The sequence below is a fragment of the Scyliorhinus torazame genome, chromosome 22, assembly GCF_047496885.1.
Source record: "Scyliorhinus torazame isolate Kashiwa2021f chromosome 22, sScyTor2.1, whole genome shotgun sequence".
In the NCBI taxonomy this organism is placed as follows: Eukaryota; Metazoa; Chordata; class Chondrichthyes; order Carcharhiniformes; family Scyliorhinidae; genus Scyliorhinus; species Scyliorhinus torazame.
In genome coordinates this window covers 107,605,684-107,626,843 of record NC_092728.1, presented here as the reverse complement: position 1 = coordinate 107,626,843, position 21,160 = coordinate 107,605,684, and the positions used below count along the sequence as shown (strand labels likewise).

Here is a 21,160-nt window from a genome sequence, read left to right as displayed (position 1 = left end):
TAGAAAAGCAATAGTTGTAGGAGATTCAATGGTTAGGGGAATAGATAGGAGATTCTGTGGTCGCGAGCGAGACTCCCGGAAGGTATGTTGCCTCCCGGGTGCCAGGGCCAGGGATGTCTCGGATCGTGTCTTCAGGATCCTTAAGGGGGAGGGGGAGCAGCCAGAAGTCGTGGTGCACATTGGTACCAACGACATAGGTAGGAAAAGGGGTGTGGAGGTAATAAACAAGTTTAGGGAGTTAGGTTGTAAGTTAAAAGCCAGGACAGACAGAGTTGTCATCTCTGGTTTGTTGCCGGTGCCACGTGATAGCGAGGCTAGGAATAGGGAGAGAGTGCAGTTGAACACGTGGCTGCAGGAATGGTGTAGGAGGGAGGGCTTCAGGTATTTGGATAATTGGAGCGCATTCTGGGGAAGGTGGGACCTGTACAAGCAGGACGGGTTGCATCTGAACCAGAGGAGCACCAATATCCTGGGAGGGAGGTTTTCTAGTACTCTTCGGGAGGGTTTAAACTAATTTGGCAGGGGAATGGGAACCGGATTTGTAGTCCAGCAACTAAGGTAGCCGATATTCAGGACGCCAAAGCATGTAATGAGGCAGTGGGGAAGGGAACACTGACAAAGGAGAGTATTTGCAGGCACGGAGATGGGTTCAAGTGTGTATACTTCAACGCAAGAAGCATCAGGAATAAGGTGGGTGAACTTAAGGCATGGATCGGTACTTGGGACTACGATGTGGTGGCCATCACGGAAACTTGGATAGAAGAGGGGCAGAAATGGTTGTTGGAGGTCCCTGGTTATAGATGTTTCAATAAGATTAGGGAGGGTGGTAAAAGAGGTGAGGGGGTGGCATTATTAATTAGAGATAGTATAACAGCTGCAGAAAGGCAGTTCGAGGAGTATCACCCTATTGAGGTAGTATGGGTTGAAGTCAGAAATAGGAAAGGAGCAGTCACCTTGTTAGGAGTTTTCTATAGGCCCCCCAATAGTAACAGAGATGTGGAGGAACAGATTGGGAAACAGATTTTGGAAAGGTGCAGAAGTCATAGGGTAGTAGTCATGGGCGACTTTAACTTCCCAAATATTGAGTGGAAACTCTTTAGATCAAATAGTTTCGATGGGGTGGTGTTTGTGCAGTGTGTCCAGGAAGCTTTTCTAACACAGTATGTAGATTGTCCGACCAGAGGAGGGGCAATATTGGATTTAGTACTGGGTAATGAACCAGGGCAAGTGATAGATTTGTTAGTGGGGGAGCATTTTGGAGATAGTGACCACAATTCTGTGACTTTCACTTTAGTAATGGAGAGGGATAGGTACGTGCAACAGGGCAAGGTTTACAATTGGGGGAAGGGTAAATACGATGTTGTCAGACAAGAATTGAAGTGCATAAGTTGGGAACATAGGCTGGCAGGGAAGGACACAAGTGAAATGTGGAACTTGTTCAAGGAACAGGTGCTACGTGTCCTTGATATGTATGTCCCTGTCAGGCAGGGAAGAGATGGTCGAGTGAGGGAACCATGGTTGACAAGAGAGGTTGAATGTCTTGTTAAAAGGAAAAAGGTGACTTATGTAAGGCTGAGGAAACAAGGTTCAGACAGGGCATTGGAGGGATACAAGATAGCCAGGAGGGAACTGAAGAAAGGGATTAGGAGAGCTAAGAGAGGGCATGAACAATCTTTGGCGGGTAGGATCAAGGAAAACCCCAAGGCCTTTTACACATATGTGAGAAATATGAGAATGACTAGAGTGAGGGTAGGTCCGATCAAGGACAGTAGCGGGAGATTGTGTATTGAGTCTGAAGAGGTAGGAGAGGTCTTGAATGAGCATTTTTCTTCTGTATTTACAAATGAGAGGGGCGATATTGTTGGAGAGGACAGTGTGAAACAGATTGGTAAGCTCGAGGAAATACTTGTCAGGAAGGAAGATGTGTTGGGCATTTTGAAAAACTTGAGGATAGACAAGTCCCCCGGGCCTGACGGGATATATCCAAGGATTCTATGGGAAGCAAGAGATGAAATTGCAGAGCCGTTGGCAATGATCTTTTCGTCCTCACTGTCAACAGGGGTGGTACCAGGGGATTGGAGAGTGGCGAATGTCGTGCCCCTGTTCAAAAAAGGAACTAGGGATAACCCTGGGAATTACAGGCCAGTTAGTCTTACTTCGGTGGTAGGCAAAGTAATGGAAAGGGTACTGAAGGATAGGATTTCTGAGCATCTGGAAAGACACTGCTTGATTAGGGATAGTCAGCACGGATTTGTGAGGGGTGGGTCTTGCCTTACAAATCTTATTGAATTCTTTGAGGAGGTGACCAAGCATGTGGATGAAGGTAAAGCAGTGGATGTAGTGTACATGGATTTTAGTAAGGCATTTGATAAAGTTCCCCATGGTAGGCTTGTGCAGAAAGTAAGGAGGCATGGGATAGTGGGAAATTTGGCCAGTTGGATAACGAACTGGCTAACCGATAGAAGTCAGAGAGTGGTGGTGGATGGCAAATATTCAGCCTGGATCCCAGTTACCAGTGGCGTACCGCAGGGATCAGTTCTGGGTCCTCTGCTGTTTGTGATTTTCATTAATGACTTGGATGAGGGAGTTGAAGGGTGGGTCAGTAAATTTGCAGACGATACGAAGATTGGTGGAGTTGTGGATAGTAAGGAGGGCTGTTGTCGGCTGCAAAGAGACATAGATAGGATGCAGAGCTGGGCTGAGAAGTGGCAGATGGAGTTTAACCCTGAAAAGTGTGAGGTTGTCCATTTTGGAAGGACAAATATGAATGCGGAATATAGGGTTAACGGTAGAGTTCTTGGCAATGTGGAGGAGCAGAGAGATCTTGGGGTCTATGTTCATACATCTTTGAAAGTTGCCACTCAAGTGGATAGAGCTGTGAAGAAGGCCTATGGTGTGCTCGCGTTCATTAACAGAGGGATTGAATTTAAGAGCCGTGAGGTGATGATGCAGCTGTACAAAACTTTGGTAAGGCCACATTTGGAGTACTGTGTACAGTTCTGGTCGCCTCATTTTAGGAAGGATGTGGAAGCTCTGGAAAAGGTGCAAAGAAGATTTACCAGGATGTTGCCTGGAATGGAGAGTAGGTCTTACGAGGAAAGGTTGAGGGTGCTAGGCCTTTTCTCATTAGAGTGGAGAAGGATGAGGGGCGACTTGATAGAGGTTGAAAAGATGATCAGGGGAATAGATAGAGTAGACAGTCAGAGACTTTTTCCCCGGGTGGAACACACCATTACAAGGGGACATAAATTTAAGGTGAAAGGTGGAAGATATAGGAGGGATATCAGAGGTAGGTTCTTTACCCAGAGAGTAGTGGGGGCATGGAATGCACTGCCTGTGGAAGTAGTTGAGTCGGAAACATTAGGGACCTTCAAGCAGCTATTGGATAGGTACATGGATGACGGTAAAATGATATAGTGTAGATTTATTTGTTCTTAAGGGCAGCACGGTAGCATTGTGGATAGCACAATTGCTTCACAGCTCCATGGTCCCAGGTTCGATTCCGGCTTGGGTCATTGTCTGTGCGGAGTCTGCACGTCCTCCCCGTGTCTGCGTGGGTTTCCTCCGGGTGCTCCGGTTTCCTCCCACAGTCCAAAGATGTGCGGGTTAGGTGAATTGGCCAATGATAAATTGCCCTTAATGTCCAAATTGCCCTTGGTGTTGGGTGGAGGTGTTGAGTTTGGGTATGGTGCTCTTTCCAAGAGCCGGTGCAGACTCAAAGGGCCGAATGGCCTCCTTCTGCACTGTAAATTCAATGATAATCTATGATTAATCTAGGACAAAGGTTCGGCACAACATCGTGGGCCGAAGGGCCCGTTCTGTGCTGTATTTTCTATGTTCTATGTTCTATGATTGTCTGCACAGCAAGATCCCACAAACAGCGACGTGATCATGACCAGTGAAGCTGTTTCAGTGATGTTGACGGAGGGATAAATGTTGACCCAGGACAGGCAGGAGTGACCATTGTACCTCTTGCATCTACCCGAGGGGGCAGTAAGAGGGTCCTCTTTAATGTATGGCCCCAAAGGATGGCCCTCCCATGTTGCAGCATTCTTTCAGCGAGCTCTCAACCCTGCGTAGCTGGGGAAACAGAAGAGCAGCGAAGGAAGACATATTAAAAATAAATTTAGAGTACCCAGTTATTATTTTTTTCCAATTAAGGGGCAATTTAGCGTGGCCAATCCACCTACCCTGCACATCTTTAGGTTGTGGGGGTGAGACCCACACAGACGCGGGGAGAATGTGCAAACTCTACACGGACAGTGACCCGGGACCGTGGCGCCGTGAGGCAGCAGTGCTAACCACCGTGCCGCCCTCTAAGGAAGACACTTTTTACAGTGCTCGTGCAGTTCATTGAAGTTGTCACCTGACCTGCATGGCATGCATTTCCCAGAGAGGTTGACATCTAACTGGGCCTTGCACCTGCTGGAAGGGATGTGGCGTCCTGAGATTTTATGTCATTTTCTCAAACTGTTTCCTCTTCCCCATCCAGTTGACCGTGTACGTGAGAGACTGGAAGTGACTGGTTTAAAGAGTACATCGGTTTTTGCACTCCTGATACAGGTGAGATTTTTCTGTGGTGTTGAGGTGTCCTTTAAAGAATTCCTGTGTGGGACTTTGCCATGGTTGGGTTTGGAATCTGGATGGAATCATCTATCTTGACACCTGTCTACACATCGAGTTTGGCCAATTTCATAGAATCCTGACCGTGCAGCTGGAGGCCATTCGGCCCATCGAGTCTGCACCAATCCTCCGGAAGAGCACTCTACCTAGGTCCAGTCCCCCGTCCTATCTGTACAAAGCGGAGTATTGCGTGCAATTCTGGTCGCCGCATTATAGGAAGGATGTGGAAGCATTGGAAAGGGTGCAGAGGAGATTTACCAGAATGTTGCCTGGTATGGAGGGAAGATCTTATGAGGAAAGGCTGAGGGACTTGAGGCTGTTTTCGTTAGAGAGAAGAAGGTTAAGAGGTGACTTAATTGAGGCATACAAGATGATCAGAGGATTGGATAGGGTGGACAGTGAGAGCCTTTTTCCTCGGATGGTGATGGCTAGCATGAGGGGACATAGCTTTAAATTGAGGGGAGATAGATATAGGACAGATGTCAGAGGTAGGTTCTTTACTCAGAGAGTAGTAAGGGCGTGGAATGCCCTGCCTGCAACAGTCGTGGACTCGCCAACACTAAGGGTATTCAAATGGTCATTGGATAGACATATGGACGATAAGGGAATAGTGTAGATGGGCTTTAGAGTGGTTTCACAGGTCGGCGCAACATCGAGGGCCGAAGGGCCTGTACTGCGCTGTAATGTTCTATCCCATAACCCCATCAAAACCGTTGGACACTTCAGGGACAGTTTTGCAAGGCCAATCCACCTAAACTGCACATCTTTAGGCTGTGGGAGGAAACCGGTGCACCCGGAGGAAATCCCCCGCAGACACGGGGAGAACGTGCAGAGCCAAGGCTGGAGTCGAACCCTGGTCCCTAGCGCTGTGAGGCAGCAATGCAACCGCAGTTTTGTGCTCTGACTGTATGATGACCCCTGTTGGAAATTAATGTATATGGTCATTCAACAAGCAGGCTTAACGGTGATGCCTACCATGGTCTAATTGCCCTTTGTGCAATATGGGTCTGAGTACCCAGCCAGAATTAATCCCTTCACAAGTGCTGACTTTTCCATTGTGTTAATTGCAGGTGTATCGGATTGATAAAGAAGGCTGCATGCAGATCATCAAAGAAAAGGTAATTTGACTGCAGCAAACTGGCTAAGAGACAACTTGAAAAGGCCTTGTGCGAACTGACACCGGGCGAAGGGGCTTGTTACTTGGCCATAAATGGGGGGAGGGGGAAAGATTGGGGTTGAGGGGCAGATGTGGGGGTGGGTGAAGGCTTTTGGAGCAAATGTAGGCCCCAATGACTATCAAAACTGTGATCGGTAGCGCACTGCTACTCCCCCAGTGATTCAGGAGTTTAACTGAGGCACTTAGACCAAGACGGACCCAACTAGGCCAGTGACCGCATCGCATTTGGCTTCTGGGCCCCTGGGGTGCTGGAAGTCGATGGAATAAGCCAGAACTCGCTCCCTCTCTTACCCAAGCGCTATCTAGTGATTCCTGTTGGCAAATACACTTCGGGCAAGTCCATGATGAGGCTGGGTGCCCCTCACAGTCGAATAGCCGACCAACACTTCACCCGAGAATGCAATGGTAATAGTTTTGCTCATTTCAGTTTTTTTTAAATAGTAACTTGTTTGTACTGATGGGGTTCTATTGTATTGGGCTGCAGGACTGATGGGAAAATGTCACTTAATATGTTCCCTCTTCCCTCTTGTAGATGGACAGGAATGCGCAGAGTTTGGCAGGTGTGGTATAGTTTTTGATCCGGTCTCTTCACTGAATTTCGCGTGGGGGCACCTTTTATTTTTCACTCCTGTCTCTTTTTCCTCTGGTTAGAAAAGGAGCAGTGTGCTGCCCAGCTGAGGCAAGACGCCTGCTGCCTGCAACAGGTTAAAGACGACACCGTCGACGTGGGCAACGGACACACCATGGAAGTCACTCGGTTCAAGCTGGGCACTGCACCCCCGAAGGCGAAGCCAAAGTCCGTCCTCCAATTACTCGCCGAGAAGAGAAATGCCAAGGCCTCGGTCACCACCCCGGAGTCCCAATCGCTGGCAGCACTGGCAAAGCTGACAACCCCACCCAGCAGTCTGCCCTGCCCCAGTGGTCAAGGGTTGCCGGCCTGTAAGCAGACGCGCCCGCCTTCGCCTGTTGGAATCAAGTTGCCGAGGCGGAGAGTGAAGCCGGTGAGCCACTCTTCAGCCCGGCCAGTTGCTCGTGGCAGATCGGTGCCCGTCGCTCCTCCCGTTCAGCGTGACACTGCCAGTAACTGCCGTCGGCTGCAACCCATTGCCCCAATGCCGTCCAATATTCTGCAGCCCAACAGGGTGGTGGTACCGCTGATGCTCCCCAACTCCACTGTGCCCGTCATGGCAGTGCTCACCCCCAAGGGTTTGCTCTACGTCCCCCCGGGCTCGATCACAGCTCTACCCCCCCCAATAACCCAGGACCCTGCCGCAGCCAGCCAGGCCACGCCCTGCTCCACAGAGCAGGATAACACCCTGGCTCGTTCCATGGTGCCATCATGCAGCACACAGCCAGCGGGCACCACGGTTCTGGCACCAGCTCACGGCCTGGCTGCCAACAGCCAGGCTGATGGCTGTGTCTTTGTTCCGACGCAGTCCCCCTCTGGAACCAAATCAGAAGCAATGCAGCCCCTGACCTCCCCTTCACCGGCAATTCGCCTCACGCCGGCACCTGTACCCCCAGCCCCACTCCCCGTTGTAACACTGACCGCAGGCCCCCCAATTCCTGGACATGACCAGCTGCCAGCAGCCACCTCTGTCAATTCAACCGTGCACCTTAACCAGGGAGGGGGAGCATCGCTGTCTCGATGGGTTCCAGGTATCGACAGTTCAAGTGTAAACCCCAGCAGCCTGGCACAGCACGGTGGTGCTGACCCCCCTCTGACCAGCTCTCAGCCGCACAAACTCCCTGTTGACTTTAAGCTTTTGTCTAACGAGCCAGATGCGTTAATGAAAGACTGGCTCCAAGGCCAGGGTGGTGTGCGGGTGCCAGGCACGACCATTGCACTGCCCTACCTGCCGCCCTCTTCCTCCACGCTACGAGCCTTCTCGAAGCTGCTGCTGCACAAGAAAGTCTTGGAACAGAACCTGTCAGAGTTTGGGGCCCCTGAGGAGACTGACCCCAAAAAGAGACTGGAGGCAGCCAGGACAATGGTGTCTGGTCGGCTGCAGAGTAATCCTGCCTATCAACTCCTCAAATCCCGATTCCTCTCCACCTTTGTGCTGCCGGCATTCCTAGCTACGCTGCCACCACGGGGAACCCGCACCACAGTGGGACCGTTGTCCGGAGTCCCTGAGCAGGATTCTGAGGAAGAAAGTGAATATACGGACACAGACCGAGAGAGCGAGGACAGTATTGGAGATTCTCGGCTGCACTATTTCCCAGATGAAGGTGTCGTGAATGAAATGGTTGCAGATGAAGTGGCCGACAGAGAGTTGAACCAGCCCTTTGAAATCTCCTTCACCGATCTGGCGCTTGGCTGCAACTTGCCGGGCAGCCTGGTGAGTGAGAAAGTAGATCTCGTGTCTGAACTCTGCTCTTTGTTTCCTGATATCACTCACTCCCTCGCTCTCGCCCTCGCCCGCGCTCTCGCCCTCCCGCGCGCTCGCCCTCGGTCTCCCTCGTCCGCGCTCTCGCCCGCTCGCGCCCTTGTCCTCGCCCCCCTCCCTCGCCCTTGCCCCCTCCCTCGCCCTTGCCCCCTCCCTCGCCCTTGCCCCCTCCCTCGCCCTTGCCCCCTCCCTCGCCCTTGCCCCCTCCCTCGCCCTTGCCCCCTCCCTCGCCCTTGCCCCCTCCCTCGCCCTTGCCCCCTCCCTCGCCCTTGCCCCCTCCCTCGCCCTTGCCCCCTCCCTCGCCCTTGCCCCCTCCCTCGCCCTTGCCCCCTCCCTCGCCCTTGCCCCCTCCCTCGTCCTTGCCCCCTCCCTCGCCCTTGCCCCCTCCCTCGCCCTTGCCCTCGCCCTTGCCCCCTCCCTCGCCCTTGCCCCCTCCCTCGCCCTTGCCCCCTCCCTCGCCCTTGCCCCCTCCCTCGCCCTTGCCCCCTCCCTTGCCCTCGCCCTTGCCCCCTCCCTCGCCCTTGCCCCCTCCCTCGCCCTTGCCCCCTCCCTCGCCCTTGCCCCCTCCCTCGCCCTTGCCCCCTCCCTCGCCCTTGCCCCCTCCCTCGCCCTTGCCCCCTCCCTCGCCCTTGCCCCCTCCCTCGCCCCCTCCCCCTCCCTCGCCCTCGCCCCCTCCCTCGCCCTCGCCCCCTCCCTCGCCCCCTCCCTCGACCTCGCCCCCTCCCTCGACCTCGCCCTCGACCTCGCCCCCTCCCTCGACCTCGCCCCCTCCCTCGCCCTTGCCCCCTCCCTCGCCCTTGCCCCCTCCCTCGCCCTTGCCCCCTCCCTCGCCCTTGCCCCCTCCCTCGCCCTTGCCCCCTCCCTCGCCCTTGCCCCCTCCCTCGCCCTTGCCCCCTCCCTCGCCCTTGCCCCCTCCCTCGCCCTTGCCCCCTCCCTCGCCCTTGCCCCCTCCCTCGCCCTTGCCCCCTCCCTCGCCCTTGCCCCCTCCCTCGCCCTTGCCCCCTCCCTCGCCCTTGCCCCCTCCCTCGCCCTTGCCCCCTCCCTCGCCCTCGCCCCCTCCCTCGCCCTCGCCCTCGCCCCCTCCCTCTCCCTCGACCTCGCCCCCTCCCTCTCCCTCGACCTCGCCCCCTCCCTCTCCCCCGCCCCCTCCCTCGCCCTCACTCCCAGCCAGAGGCTGCAGGGTCCTTCCTGCAATCCCCTGCAGCTCCTCATCTGCATCTTCACACTTCATCGTCCAGCTCATGATCTCTGACCTTGGCCGGACGTCTGCTCCACACGCACACACTGGGCAGACGTGGACACGGGACGACTGCAGTGGGATACTTTGTTCCTGTACTCAGCCCCTCCCTCACTGGGGCAAAGGGCCCATTTGTTGCCCCTGGATCCGCTAACTGAATACAGACAGGAGAGCAAATTGGGACTTTTCCCGATCCACGCAGCCACAGGCAAATGTGGAACTTTGCAAAGTATTTTTATTAGTTCATTCTTGGGAGATGGGCATCACGAGTACGGCTGCCATGCCCATCCCTCCCTGCCCTGAGGAGATGGTGAGCTGCCTTCATCAATCACGGGTGGGTTTTATACAGTGTTTTAAAAGTATTTTTATTCAAGTTTTTAACATTTACAAAACATTACAACACAAAATATTTTAAAAAAACAACAACACAAGACGGGAGGCACGTGGCACGGCGGTTAGCACTGCTGCCTCACAGCGCCGAGGACTCTGGTTCGAAACCCGGCCCCGGGTCACTGTCCGTGTGGAGTTTGCACATCCTCCCTGTGTCTGCGTGGGTTTCGCCCCCACAACCCAAAGATGTGCAGGGTAGGTGGATGAAAAAATGAATTGGGTACTCTAAAATTTATTTTTAAAAAAGAAGAGGAAAAAAAAGAAATAAATTGCCCCTAAATTGGAAAATAAATAAATAATTGGGTACTCTAAATTTATTTTTTAAAAATCGACCTCTTCCGCCCCGCCCCCCCCCCCCCCCCCCCCCCCCCCCCCGCCCCCCGATGATACAACAATTTCATCCATGCCACAAACTGAAGCCCAATCCCAAACCTTTCCAACATAAAGTGTAGAAGATTGTAGTTTAGTCGGGCTTGGAGGGCCAAAGGGCCTGTTCCTGTGCTGTACTTTTCTTTGTTCTTTGTAACATAAGCTGCTTTGTAACTTCGCGAATAGCTCCAGTCCACTCGATCACGCGCCTTTCCACCCGATCACGCGCCCTCTCCGTATCCGGCACCACCACCCGGCCCTTGTGCCTTGCCCGTCTGCATTCTCCTTATCACCCCCTGCACCTGCACTTCACCCTCAGTGGCTCCGCCAACCCTGCCCCCTCCTCTCCTACTTTGGGGCACTCCAAACTGGATAAGGACATGAGGGGCATTGGTCTCCGAGTTGAGTTTGTTGCGACAATCCAGCAGCTTCATGGTTAATTCTCCAGGTTATTTTAAACCAACAACCACAAAGTATTCCAATCTACTGGAAACAATGACTCATTCTGTTCAGGGCGACTGCAGTGGGTTGTTTAACTGTTCAATGACATGGTATTGAGGCAAAAGCAAGTCCACGTTCAGTTGTCTGATTGAAAATTAAATGAAATGAAAATCGCTTATTGTCACAAGTAGGCTTCAATGAAGTTACTGTGAAAAGCCCCTAGTTGCCACATTCCGGCGCCTGTTCGGGGAGGCTGTTACGGGAATTGAACCGTGCTGCTGGCCTGCCTTGGTCTGCTTTCAAAGCCAGCGATTTAGCCCTGTGCTAAACAGCCCCTGCCAATGTGTGGCCCCTTCTAGCTCCTGGGAGGGCTGCAGGTGAATAGCTAAGCCAGCCAATTGTTCCAGCTCCTGGGTCACTTAATCCTTTCGGAAAGTCAGCTCTGAGGACAAGAGCGGAGTTACCTGCGATGCCCTCACAGTTGAGAAGCCGCCATTGAGGTCCACGTGAAGGACGGCTCCTTGTCTTTGCCTATTACTTTGCAGTTGTAAAACCCTCTTGTTTCTAAATTTTGGCAGGAAACTGAGAATCAGCTCAGCGCCCCAGAGCGGCCCTCTGCCCCCAAGGACGAGACGCGGGTAGTGACCAGATGGAACCTTCGCCCAAGGAAGAGACGCTGAGGGTATGGAAGCAGCTGTTGTTTGAAATTTCCAGTGACGGAGTGTGAAACTGGCTTTTGATGTTGCAATGTTTCTGTGGCTGTGTGTGGGGGGGGGGTTGGGAAACGCGCAGCGTTAAGGCAGTATCTTAAGATAAGCACTGAAGTTTAGTGCGAGGATGGTGCCCTGTTCTTGCTCGCTGATGGACTGAAATAGATTGCAGTGGGTAGGAACACGAAAGGAAGTCAAACCACATTGAAGAGCGAGGGTGGAATAGGTCCTTCAGTTACTCCACTGAAGGGCTTGCATTTCTGTAGAGCCGTTTGACATCCGAGGGCATCTCAAAATGCTCTGTAACCACTGAGGTACTTTGTGAAGTGCGGTGACTGTTGTAATCAGCCAATCAGTGCACATAAACAACAAAGTCGTGATGTCTAAATCTGGTTTTTTTTTTTGTAAGTGATGTTGGTCGAGGGATGAATGTTGGCCAGGACACTGGGGAGAACTCCCCAACCCCTTTTCAAATAGTGGCAATGGGATTGTTTATGTTTGCATGAGAGAATAGAAGTGGAGGTGGGTTTAGGAGGCCGATATTCCCATGCTTGGCATCAAGCTAAGGATATCTGTAGCAGTGAAGCAGCCGGAGCTCATGGAGAGGAGGAAGGCCGATGTCGTGGCCTTCGTCTCTCTGATTGCACGGCGGCGAATTTTGCTGGAGTGGCGGTCGGCATCGCCACCGGGGGTAGCGGCTCGGTTGGGTCACCTGTACGACTTCCTGCGATTAGATAAAATACAATATGAGTTACGGGGCTGCGCAGACGGGTTTGAGGAAAGGTGGGGGGTGTATGTGACCGTGTTTGAGGAGCTGTTTGTCAGTGGGGGGGGGGGTCGGTCTAGGGACCACCAATATGCGATAGACCCCAACAATCCACTGGTGAATTGAGGAGAAACCTGTACCCAGAGAGTGGGGCGAATGTGGAACCCGCTCCCACAGGGAGTAGTTGAGAGGAATAGTATCAATTCATTTCAGGGAAAGCTGAATAAACACGAGGGAGAAGGGAATAGAAGGATAGAGTGAGAGGATAGGATGCAGTAGGAGATGGGAGGAGCATAAAGACCAGCATTGACTGGGTCGGGTCGAATGGCCTGTTTCTGTGTTGTGAACAATTAGATCAATTAGCTCTTGTCTTATTGGCCAGTTTGTTGCTCTCCTGAACACCATTTTAGCAGGTTCTTCAGTTTATTGAAACAGTTGATAGAGAAAGAATGGATTAGTCGGTTCCCCACGACCATCCCATTGTCCTCCCACTCACCGATACCCCTGTGAGGTAGACGACTGACTCACCCCAAGGTCATTTTGTCACTGATTCGACTAACTGCCACTGCTATCAGCTGTGGTGTACTCGAAGCCCACAGGTTACCAGAATAGGAAAGATTGTTGAGGGAAGGTGAGATCAATTGGGGAGTGGACGGAGGTTAATCAAAAGACTGGAGCTCAAAAGCAGAATCGGAAGGATTTGCACGGTTGCAGGCATGTCAAAGGGGGAAGGTGGGTATGTGGCACTGGAGGGGCAACTTTGGGCGGCACGGCAGCACAGCGGTTAGCACTGCTGCTTCACAGCGCCAGAGTCCCAGGTTCGATTCCCCACTGGGTCACTGTCTGTGCGGACTCTGCACGTTCTCCCCGTGTCTGCGTGCGTTTCCTCCGGGCGCTCCGGTTTCCTCCCACAAGTCCCAAAAGACGTGCTGTTAGGTGAATTGGACATTCTGGATTCTCCGCCTGTGTACCTGAACAGGTGCCAGAATGTGGCGTCTAGGGACTTTTCGCAGTAACTTTAATGTAAGCCTACTTGTGACAATAAAGATTATTATTATTACTGACAACACTCCAGCGTACAGCAGCATAATGGGATCGGGAATTGGGCGAGCGTGTGTGTGTGTGTGTCGCGCACGTGTGTGGCCATGAACCGCTGCAGTCCCTGAGGTGTAGGTACACCCACTGTGCTGTTAGGGAGGGAGTTCCAGGATGTTGCGACAGTGAAGGAGCGGCCGATATATTTCCCAATCAGGGCGGTGAGTGACTCGGAGGGGAACCTCCAGGTGGTGGGGTGCCCAGGTATCTGCTGCCCTTGTCCTTCTAGATGGTAGAGGTTGTGGGTTTGGAAGGTGCTGCCTAAGGATCCTTGGCGAGTTACTGCAGTGCATCTTGTAGATGGTACACACGGCTGCCACTGTGCGTCGGTGGTGGAGGGAGTGAATGTTTGTGGAAGGGGAGCAATCAAGCGGGGCTGCTTTGTCCTGGATGGTGTCGAGCTTCTTGAGTGTTGTTGGAGCTGCACTCACCCAGGCAAGTGGAGAGTATTCCATCACACTCCTGACTTGTGCCTTGTAGATGATGGACAGGCTGTGGGGGAGTCAGGAGGTGAGTTACTCGCCGCAGGATTCCCAGCCTCTGACCTGCTCCTGTAGCCACAGTATTAATGTGGCTGGGTCCAGTTCAGTTTCTGGTCAATGGTAACCCCCAGGATGTTGATTGTGGGGGATTCAGCGATGGTAATGCCATTGAATGTCAAAGTGCAATGGGTGGATTCTTTCTTGTAGGAGATGGTCATTACCTGGCACCTATGTGGCACGAATGTAACTTGCCACTTGTCAGCCCAAGCCTGGATATTGTCCAGGTCTTGCTGCATTTGGACAGGGACTGCTTCATTATCTGAGGAGTTGCGAATGGTGCTGAACATTGTGCAGTCATCCGCAAACATCCCCACTTCTGACCTTATAATGGAAGGGAGGTCATTGATGAAGCAGCTGAAGATGGGTCAAGGACACTGCCCTGAGGAACTCCTGAAGTGACGTCTTCCTTTGTGCCGGGTATAAGAACATAAGAACTAGGAGCAGGAGTAGCCCATCTGGCCCCTCGAGCCTGCTCCGCCATTCAATGAGATCATGGCTGATCTTTTGTGGACTCTGCTCCACTTTCCGGCCCGAACACCATCACCCTTAATCCCTTTGAGTCACAGTATGACTCCAACCAGCGGAGAGTTTTCCCCTGATTCCCATCGACTCCAGTTTAGCTCGGGCTCCTACATACCCGGAGTGTGGTGTGTGTCTACCTGTGAGTGGGGGGGGGTTGTGGTTGTGGTGACGTGTGTGCCTGGGGGGGGGGGTGGGGGGGTGCATGTCTCAAATAACCTTGTGCTGAAACTTACCCACACTGCCAAAATGTAATGCTAATATTCTTTAATTTCAGGAATGGAAACCCCTGGTTTCTGGATTTTCTTCACCAGCGGGTGTTTGGAGACAGCGGTGTGAAGGAGCCCGACCCTGAACAGCTAATCTGCATTTAACCCACCTAACGAGGGATGGGGGGGGTCTAATATTGACTGATTTTTTTTAATGCTCTCTCTGATTTAATACTGGGGGGTGGGTTACAGCAGCTGACATTGTCCCTGTGCTCAAATTCTAGGCGACTGGTGTCTCAGGGAGTCGATGTGACAAATGCAGGATCGTGCGGCTCTCTGGAATCTTAATTGTTCCTTTTCGTATAATATCTGCAGCACCAATACAGCAAGTATTTTAATAAAGTTCTTTTTTCAGTTCCAAGTGTTTTTTTGTTGACCCTGCGGTGACCCAGAGAGGGTGGGGGCTGCGAAATGAAAAGGTGGACAGGCAGCAATTCTGTCTCGGGGAGCTGACACGGGATGTTCCCGAGCACCGAGTGTGGGAATCACACTCCAGAGGTGTGAAGAATTTTCTCAGCAGTGGCTGTGGTTCTGTTTCAGGACCAGTGTCTTCAGAGGTACTTGACCAGCAAGTCTCGTGTTCTTTGTCCCTCCGCTTCCTGCAGTGGGAGTGACATCTGCCCCTCCAACATTCAAACTAAAATCCTATTCACCATGTGTCAGCAGGACATTCAGCATAACGAACATCAGGGGACAGCCACAAACCCTGCTCTCAATCCATCTCCATACCAGCAGGAACTCTCGCTCACATTCCTTTCCTATCCTCCTCCCCTTCCTGGCATCTTCCCCACATCCCTGGCAATCTAGAGCACTCCAAGGATATTTTCAGGAAAGTAGCTGCATATTTTTTTCACTCCGAATTAAGTTCCTCTTTTGATGGTGTCAGTCTGCAAGAGATCATCTCACACAATCTACCACTTCCTTTAAAGGGAAATTGACCATTTGTATACGGGGCCCATTTCAGAAACCCAACTGCATCCAGCCACATTAATACTGTGGCTACAGGAGCAGGTCAGAGGCTGGGAATCCTGCGGAGAGTAACTCACTTCCTGACCCCCCAAAGCCTGTCCACCATCTACAAGACACAAGTCAGGAGTGTGATGGTTTACTCTCCACTTGCCTGGATGAGCGCAGCCCCAACAACACTCAGGAAGCTCGTCACCATCCAGGACAAAGCAGTCCCGCTTGATTGACACCCCGTCCACCACCTCCAACATTCATTCCGTCCACCATCGACCCACAGGGGCAGCCGTATGTCCCGTCCACAAGATGCACGGCCGAAACTTGCTAAAGCTCTTTTGAGCTTCCAAACTGCAATCCATGCAATCTGGAAGAACTCTGGCAACAGGTGCATGGGAGCACCGCCTGCAATTTCCCATTCATGTCACCTATCGGCCTGATTTGGAACTACATCATTGTTCTGTCTACCTCTCTGTCCTTGTTTGCACGATAATTCACTGTCTTCCAGTCCCTCTTTGCACCAGAGCCCACCCTGACCTCCTTCATATCTCCACCGTTTCTAACGAGCTCAAGGTTTGTGCCAGATCCACCTTTCTGCAAAGTTTGTTCATTCATTGATCAAAGGGTTAAGCTGAAACATCCGTCTGGATTCACTTAGATAACCAATCTGAACTGAAATGGAGAACTGGAAATGATGTTTTCATTATCTGTGATCTTAACCGCCTTCAGTGGCATCAAACTGGAAACAAAAGGGTGACAAATATTGGGAAGGAGCAGTCGGGTGACAGTGTGAATCTACACTTCCCACACCCACACCATCACTGTGCCAATCAAATACTCCTCCAGTGTCGTCGTCTTCAAACGCGTGCAGAACAGGTACAGCACGGGGTTAGATACAGAGTAAAGCTCCCTCTACACTGTCCCCATCAAACTCTCCCAGGACAGGTACAGCACGGGGTTAGATACAGAGTAAAGCTCTCTCTACACTGTCCCCATCAAACACTCCCAGGACAGGTACAGCACGGGGTTAGATACAGAGTAAAGCTCCCTCTACACTGTCCCCATCAAACACCCCCAGGACAGGTACAGCACGGGGTTAGATACAGAGTAAATCTCCCTCCACTCTGTCCCCATCAAACACTCCCAGGACAGGTACAGCACGGGGTTAGATACAGAGTAAAGCTCCCTCTACACTGTCCCCATCAAACACTCCCAGGACAGGTACAGCACGGGGTTAGATACAGAGTAAAGCTCCCTCTACACTGTCCCCATCAAACACCCCCAGGACAGGTACAGCACGGGGTTAGATACAGATTAAAGCTCCCTCCACTCTGTCCCCATCAAACACACCCAGGACAGGTACAGCACGGGGTTAGATACAGAGTAAAGCTCCCTCCACTCTGTCCCCATCAAACACAGCCAGGACAGTGTCCAAAGATGTGGGGTTACGGGCATCATAGAATTTACAGTGCAGAAGGATGCCTTTCAGCCCATTGAGTCTGCATCAGCCCTTGGAACGAGCACCGTATCTAAGCTTGCGTCTCCACTCCAACCCAGCAACCCCACCTAACCTTTTTGGCCACGAAGGATCTTTGAATCGGATGGTTGTCTTTAAGCAGACCTTCCTTCAAAGTAAGCTTTCAGATCCAGGTCTGTGCTTGCAGTTTCAGTAATACAGAAACTCACAGCCTTTCTGGAGAGAGAAGAAGAGCAAGTCCTTCCCCTGTGTGTCCAGGATTCAAACTGAGCTCCTTGGGTCTCTGGAAATTATTCCACTCGAATAGGACCTCATCGCCTGTTACCGGGTGGCGGATTACGGCCTTTTGGCCAATTCCTTGGTCACCAGCCAATCAATCGAACCGAGTCCCACCCCATCGCACAGGTGCCAAAACGTCTGGGTCCAAACATTGGATAGACATATGGACGATAAGGGAATAGTGTAAATGGGCTTTAGAGTGGTTTCACAGGGCGGCGCAACATCGAGGGCTGAAGGGCCTGTACTGCGCTGTTATGTTCTATGTTTTATTGTCCAAAGCTAGCAGCACATATTGTCTTGTAACTTCTTGAATTCGGAATTATTTTTGCTGCTTGGCCTTTTTAAAAAAAAAAGCGTGGCCAATCCACCTAACCTGTACCTCTCAGGCAGACACACAGACACGGGGAGAATGTGCAAGCTCCACACGGACAGTGACCCCGGGCCAGGATCGAACCCAGGTCCTCAGAGCTGTGAGGCAGCAGTGCTAACCACTGTGCCGCCCTCTGCTGCTTGACTTAAAGACACATGTCCATTAACCACCCATGGATCAAAAATGATAACAGCAAAAATAAAGAACGGGGAAATAAGGGAATCAGCAGGGAGGACCCTTGCACTAGTTTCATAAAAAAAATAACTTCGAGTCTTGTACGCTTATCATCAGAGGGACCTGTGTTCTTTGTTAAACGTTAGCGTCTCTGCTTCCACTGAGGTATGGCCATTTCAAACTTCCAGGACAAAACTTCTAACTGAGGCTAACAATTGTGACGAATTCAGTAAAGTTGTATCAACATTTTGCAGCAATTTGCTACGACCATTGATTCTTTGAAGTAAATTGTCCCACACATCCGTAAAAACTACAATTTCATACTTTTCAGACTTGGTTTCTCTGATTTTGATGTGGCTCTGTCTGATAAACATTCCTTTATATCGATAAAGTTCAGCCTCAAAGCCAGAACAGCGTCTGCACGAGCGAACCACCTGGTGTCACAAATTTGTTTGACGGTTAAGTGTTTCCCTGTGCCTGTTCCGAGTGTAATTGCAGCACGTGTGGAAACCGAAAAGAAGGCATACAACTTTTGAACAAATTCAAAAAGGAGCGACTGGAACACGGGGTGAATAATGCTCAGGGACTTGCATTGTTCAGTCTTGCTTGTAGACCTGAATATTTCCCTGCCATATTTGCAGTCTGATTGAAGCTCCGCCTACCGACGATTTTTGATGTTCAAATCTAAATTTGAAAGATTTCCAAAACCGTTGTCTTCAGGCACTGAGAAGTGTGGAATTCTAGCTGGACAAAACAGATAAATATTTCTACAACTTCACCATCACTGATCTACCTTGCATGTCTTTGGGTTGTGGGGGTTAGTTTACAAACATAACAGTGACTGCCTTGGAGGTTTCTGGAAAAAAATCAACCAGTTTCTCTTTTCCATCAGGTTATCCTCAGAAACTGGGACTAATGAAGAATCCAAACTACTTTCGGCCTCAAACCTCAAAGCACTTTTCTCAAATTTTCCATGTTACCTGTGTTCTCGGGTCTATTGTGAAATATTCAATCATACTCAACAGGCAATGTCTTCAGGGTAGGTTTCTTCCCTCACTTCAGCTGCAGAACAAGGAGCGTGAGCAGGATCTTATCGTTCCAGTCCCATTTCGGATCCATGTCTTGTTCAGGTTTTTCAGGTGATGTGCTGTCTCTGGGAATCAGCAGGTGGAAGTCATCGGACAAGTCACCAAAACTTACTGTGGCTGTTGTTTCAGATGTGCAGTTTGGGCTGTGCTCAATACTTCAAACCTTTGAAAGTAAAGTGCGAAACTATCCATTAAACTATCACAGCAGAGCATAAGGAGGCCACCGACCTTCTGAAAGAGAACCCTGCCCCACTCCCCGCTCTAACTCCACTAACCCTGCACATCCCTCGACATTAAAGGGGCAATTTTATCGCGGCCAAACTACCAAATCGGCACATCTTTGGACTGTCATTTTGATGATCTTTGTCCTCTTGCCTCTCCTTCAGTTTTCTGCGTTTTTGACTGTCAGATTCATGAGGCGGAATTCTCCGTTTCTGATGTGAAGTGCCAGCACCAACGGAGAACCCCTAACTGATTCCGGTACTGGTCAGGGGTTAGCACCGGTGCCGCGTGAAACACCCGCGGGTCGCACAGAAAGCGGCTGGAGAATGGCCGGGTCCTTGGCCGCGCAGGGCTGATGGCCTGCACCAGTCAGGCCAGGGAACATGGCGCTGGCCTTGCTGGAACCCTAACCCGCTCCCCCAGCCCGAGCAGAGGGCCCCCGGCCGGCGACACGGATCTCGGGCGAGTGTGGCGGCGCTGGATACCGTCCGCAGCCGCCACGCCGGGTTCCCGGCCGCGGAGACCACACGTGGCCCGCGCCATGGGGAACTCAGCCTCGGGGATGGAGCATCGTGGGTGGTCCGGCCGATGACGCGCCAACGGCCTTGCGATGTGTGTGCCGCGCGCCCCAATGATGCCGGTTTGGAGGGGGCTGAGCATCAAAGACTGGCGCCAAACAGGTGCTTGCCCTGGTGTAGCCATCTGGGATGGCCACATCCTGGTTACAAAATGGACACTTGCAAAGAATGCAGGGAAAATTGGACAATGCTAAGAAACAAGCAGGTGCAAACTGTCTGTTGATTAGAACCTTAAGCTCTCAGACAGGACAGAATCTACCAAACGATCTACATATTAATGAGCCATCTCCAGGGAAACATTTCGATACACAATGTTAGGACAGACTCCCCGGCGCCAGAAGAGACTAAAACAAAGCAGACCAGCGGTCACCTAGGACACGCCCTCAATCAGGGAACCAACGCTCTATTGGAGGAAGGTTGATACGACTGATTGGGAAAGACCCAATTAGTTGAGGCCATGTTCAAGGCCCGCCCAAAAGCGCGCGAAGCCCCTTTCAGTATAAAAGGTATCCCCCAAGGGAGAATCTTCCTCCTTGGGCTTTGGCTCTCACCGAAGAGAGAGACCTGCCTAGCAGCTGCACCAGACCAAGTAAGTCCCAAGTCAATGCACGCTACGAGATAGACGCTCCTAGTTGCTACCCTGTAAACAGCTCAACTCAGCAGCCTCCGAACCGAGCAACGGCCATTGTTCCTCTGACTGAGTGGGCACCCGAAGCCAAGTATAGGCTTTAGTAATAGTGGTAGTTTAGTTTGTAGAGTTTATGCATGAGTAGGTTTGACTGTGTGTAAATAAATGAGCTTTGCTTTTGAACTTACTAACTGGTGTATCGAGTCATTGATCAGTATTCGGTTCTGAACCTTGTGGCGGTGTCGAAAGATACCTGGAGACTCTTGAGCAAAAGTGATTAAACAGAGCCAAATTAAGAGCCAACCAAAAGTTAGCAACATTTGCTGGCGACATCTGACGGGACTCGATTTAGAAGTGGCTTAACCACTCCGAGAGAACCCAAAATTTGAATTGAGAATTCAATTGGGAACAGAAAGAAAAACCACAAGCGCCAAAACAGTACTGATCAAGCCTCTGAGATTCGGAAGTGTGTTAATGCATGCGTACTAACAGGGATACAAGGTAAACCTGAGAGATTTTGTTGCGAGAAACTGTCGGGAGTTTTGTAGGCCGGAAATTAGCCTAAGCCATACCCGTGTTTACATCACCACTTTATCACCCCCTGTTCCAAATTCGTTAGAGATCCTAGTAGAGAGAATGGCAATGAAGGCAATGGAACGCCTTATGAACCCCCAGGAATTTGAGGTCGCAGTGACCAGTAGAGTAGGACAGTGTCCCGTTTGGGAGGAAGAGATCAGGAAATATCTCAAAGGGAAAGGATGGCCCCTTTGGAGTGAATTCTGTGATAACGAGGAAACCGGTCCCGGGAGTATAGGACATACTTGGTGGGAGAACCTGTCAGGGATCCACAAGAAGA

General features: G+C 51.5%; 1 protein-coding gene across 4 annotated transcripts in view; it reads left to right on the top strand.

Annotated features, from left to right (window-relative positions):
* The window catches only part of snapc4 (small nuclear RNA activating complex, polypeptide 4), a 98,896-nt gene extending 84,011 nt beyond the window's left edge, over nt 1-14,885 (top strand). For 3 of the 4 annotated variants that reach the window (XM_072488878.1, XM_072488877.1, XM_072488879.1), the window contains 6 exons: nt 4,493-4,563; nt 5,694-5,741; nt 6,333-6,360; nt 6,452-8,142; nt 11,206-11,309; nt 14,537-14,885. In XM_072488878.1, the coding sequence (XP_072344979.1) occupies nt 4,493-4,563; nt 5,694-5,741; nt 6,333-6,360; nt 6,452-8,142; nt 11,206-11,307 (1,940 nt within the window). In that variant the 3' untranslated portion in view covers nt 11,308-11,309; nt 14,537-14,885. The remainder of the gene's footprint in view (nt 1-4,492; nt 4,564-5,693; nt 5,742-6,332; nt 6,361-6,451; nt 8,143-11,205; nt 11,310-14,536) is intronic. The other variant, XM_072488880.1, reaches the window with a different exon arrangement.
* The last annotated feature ends 6,275 nt before the right edge of the window (nt 14,886-21,160 follow it).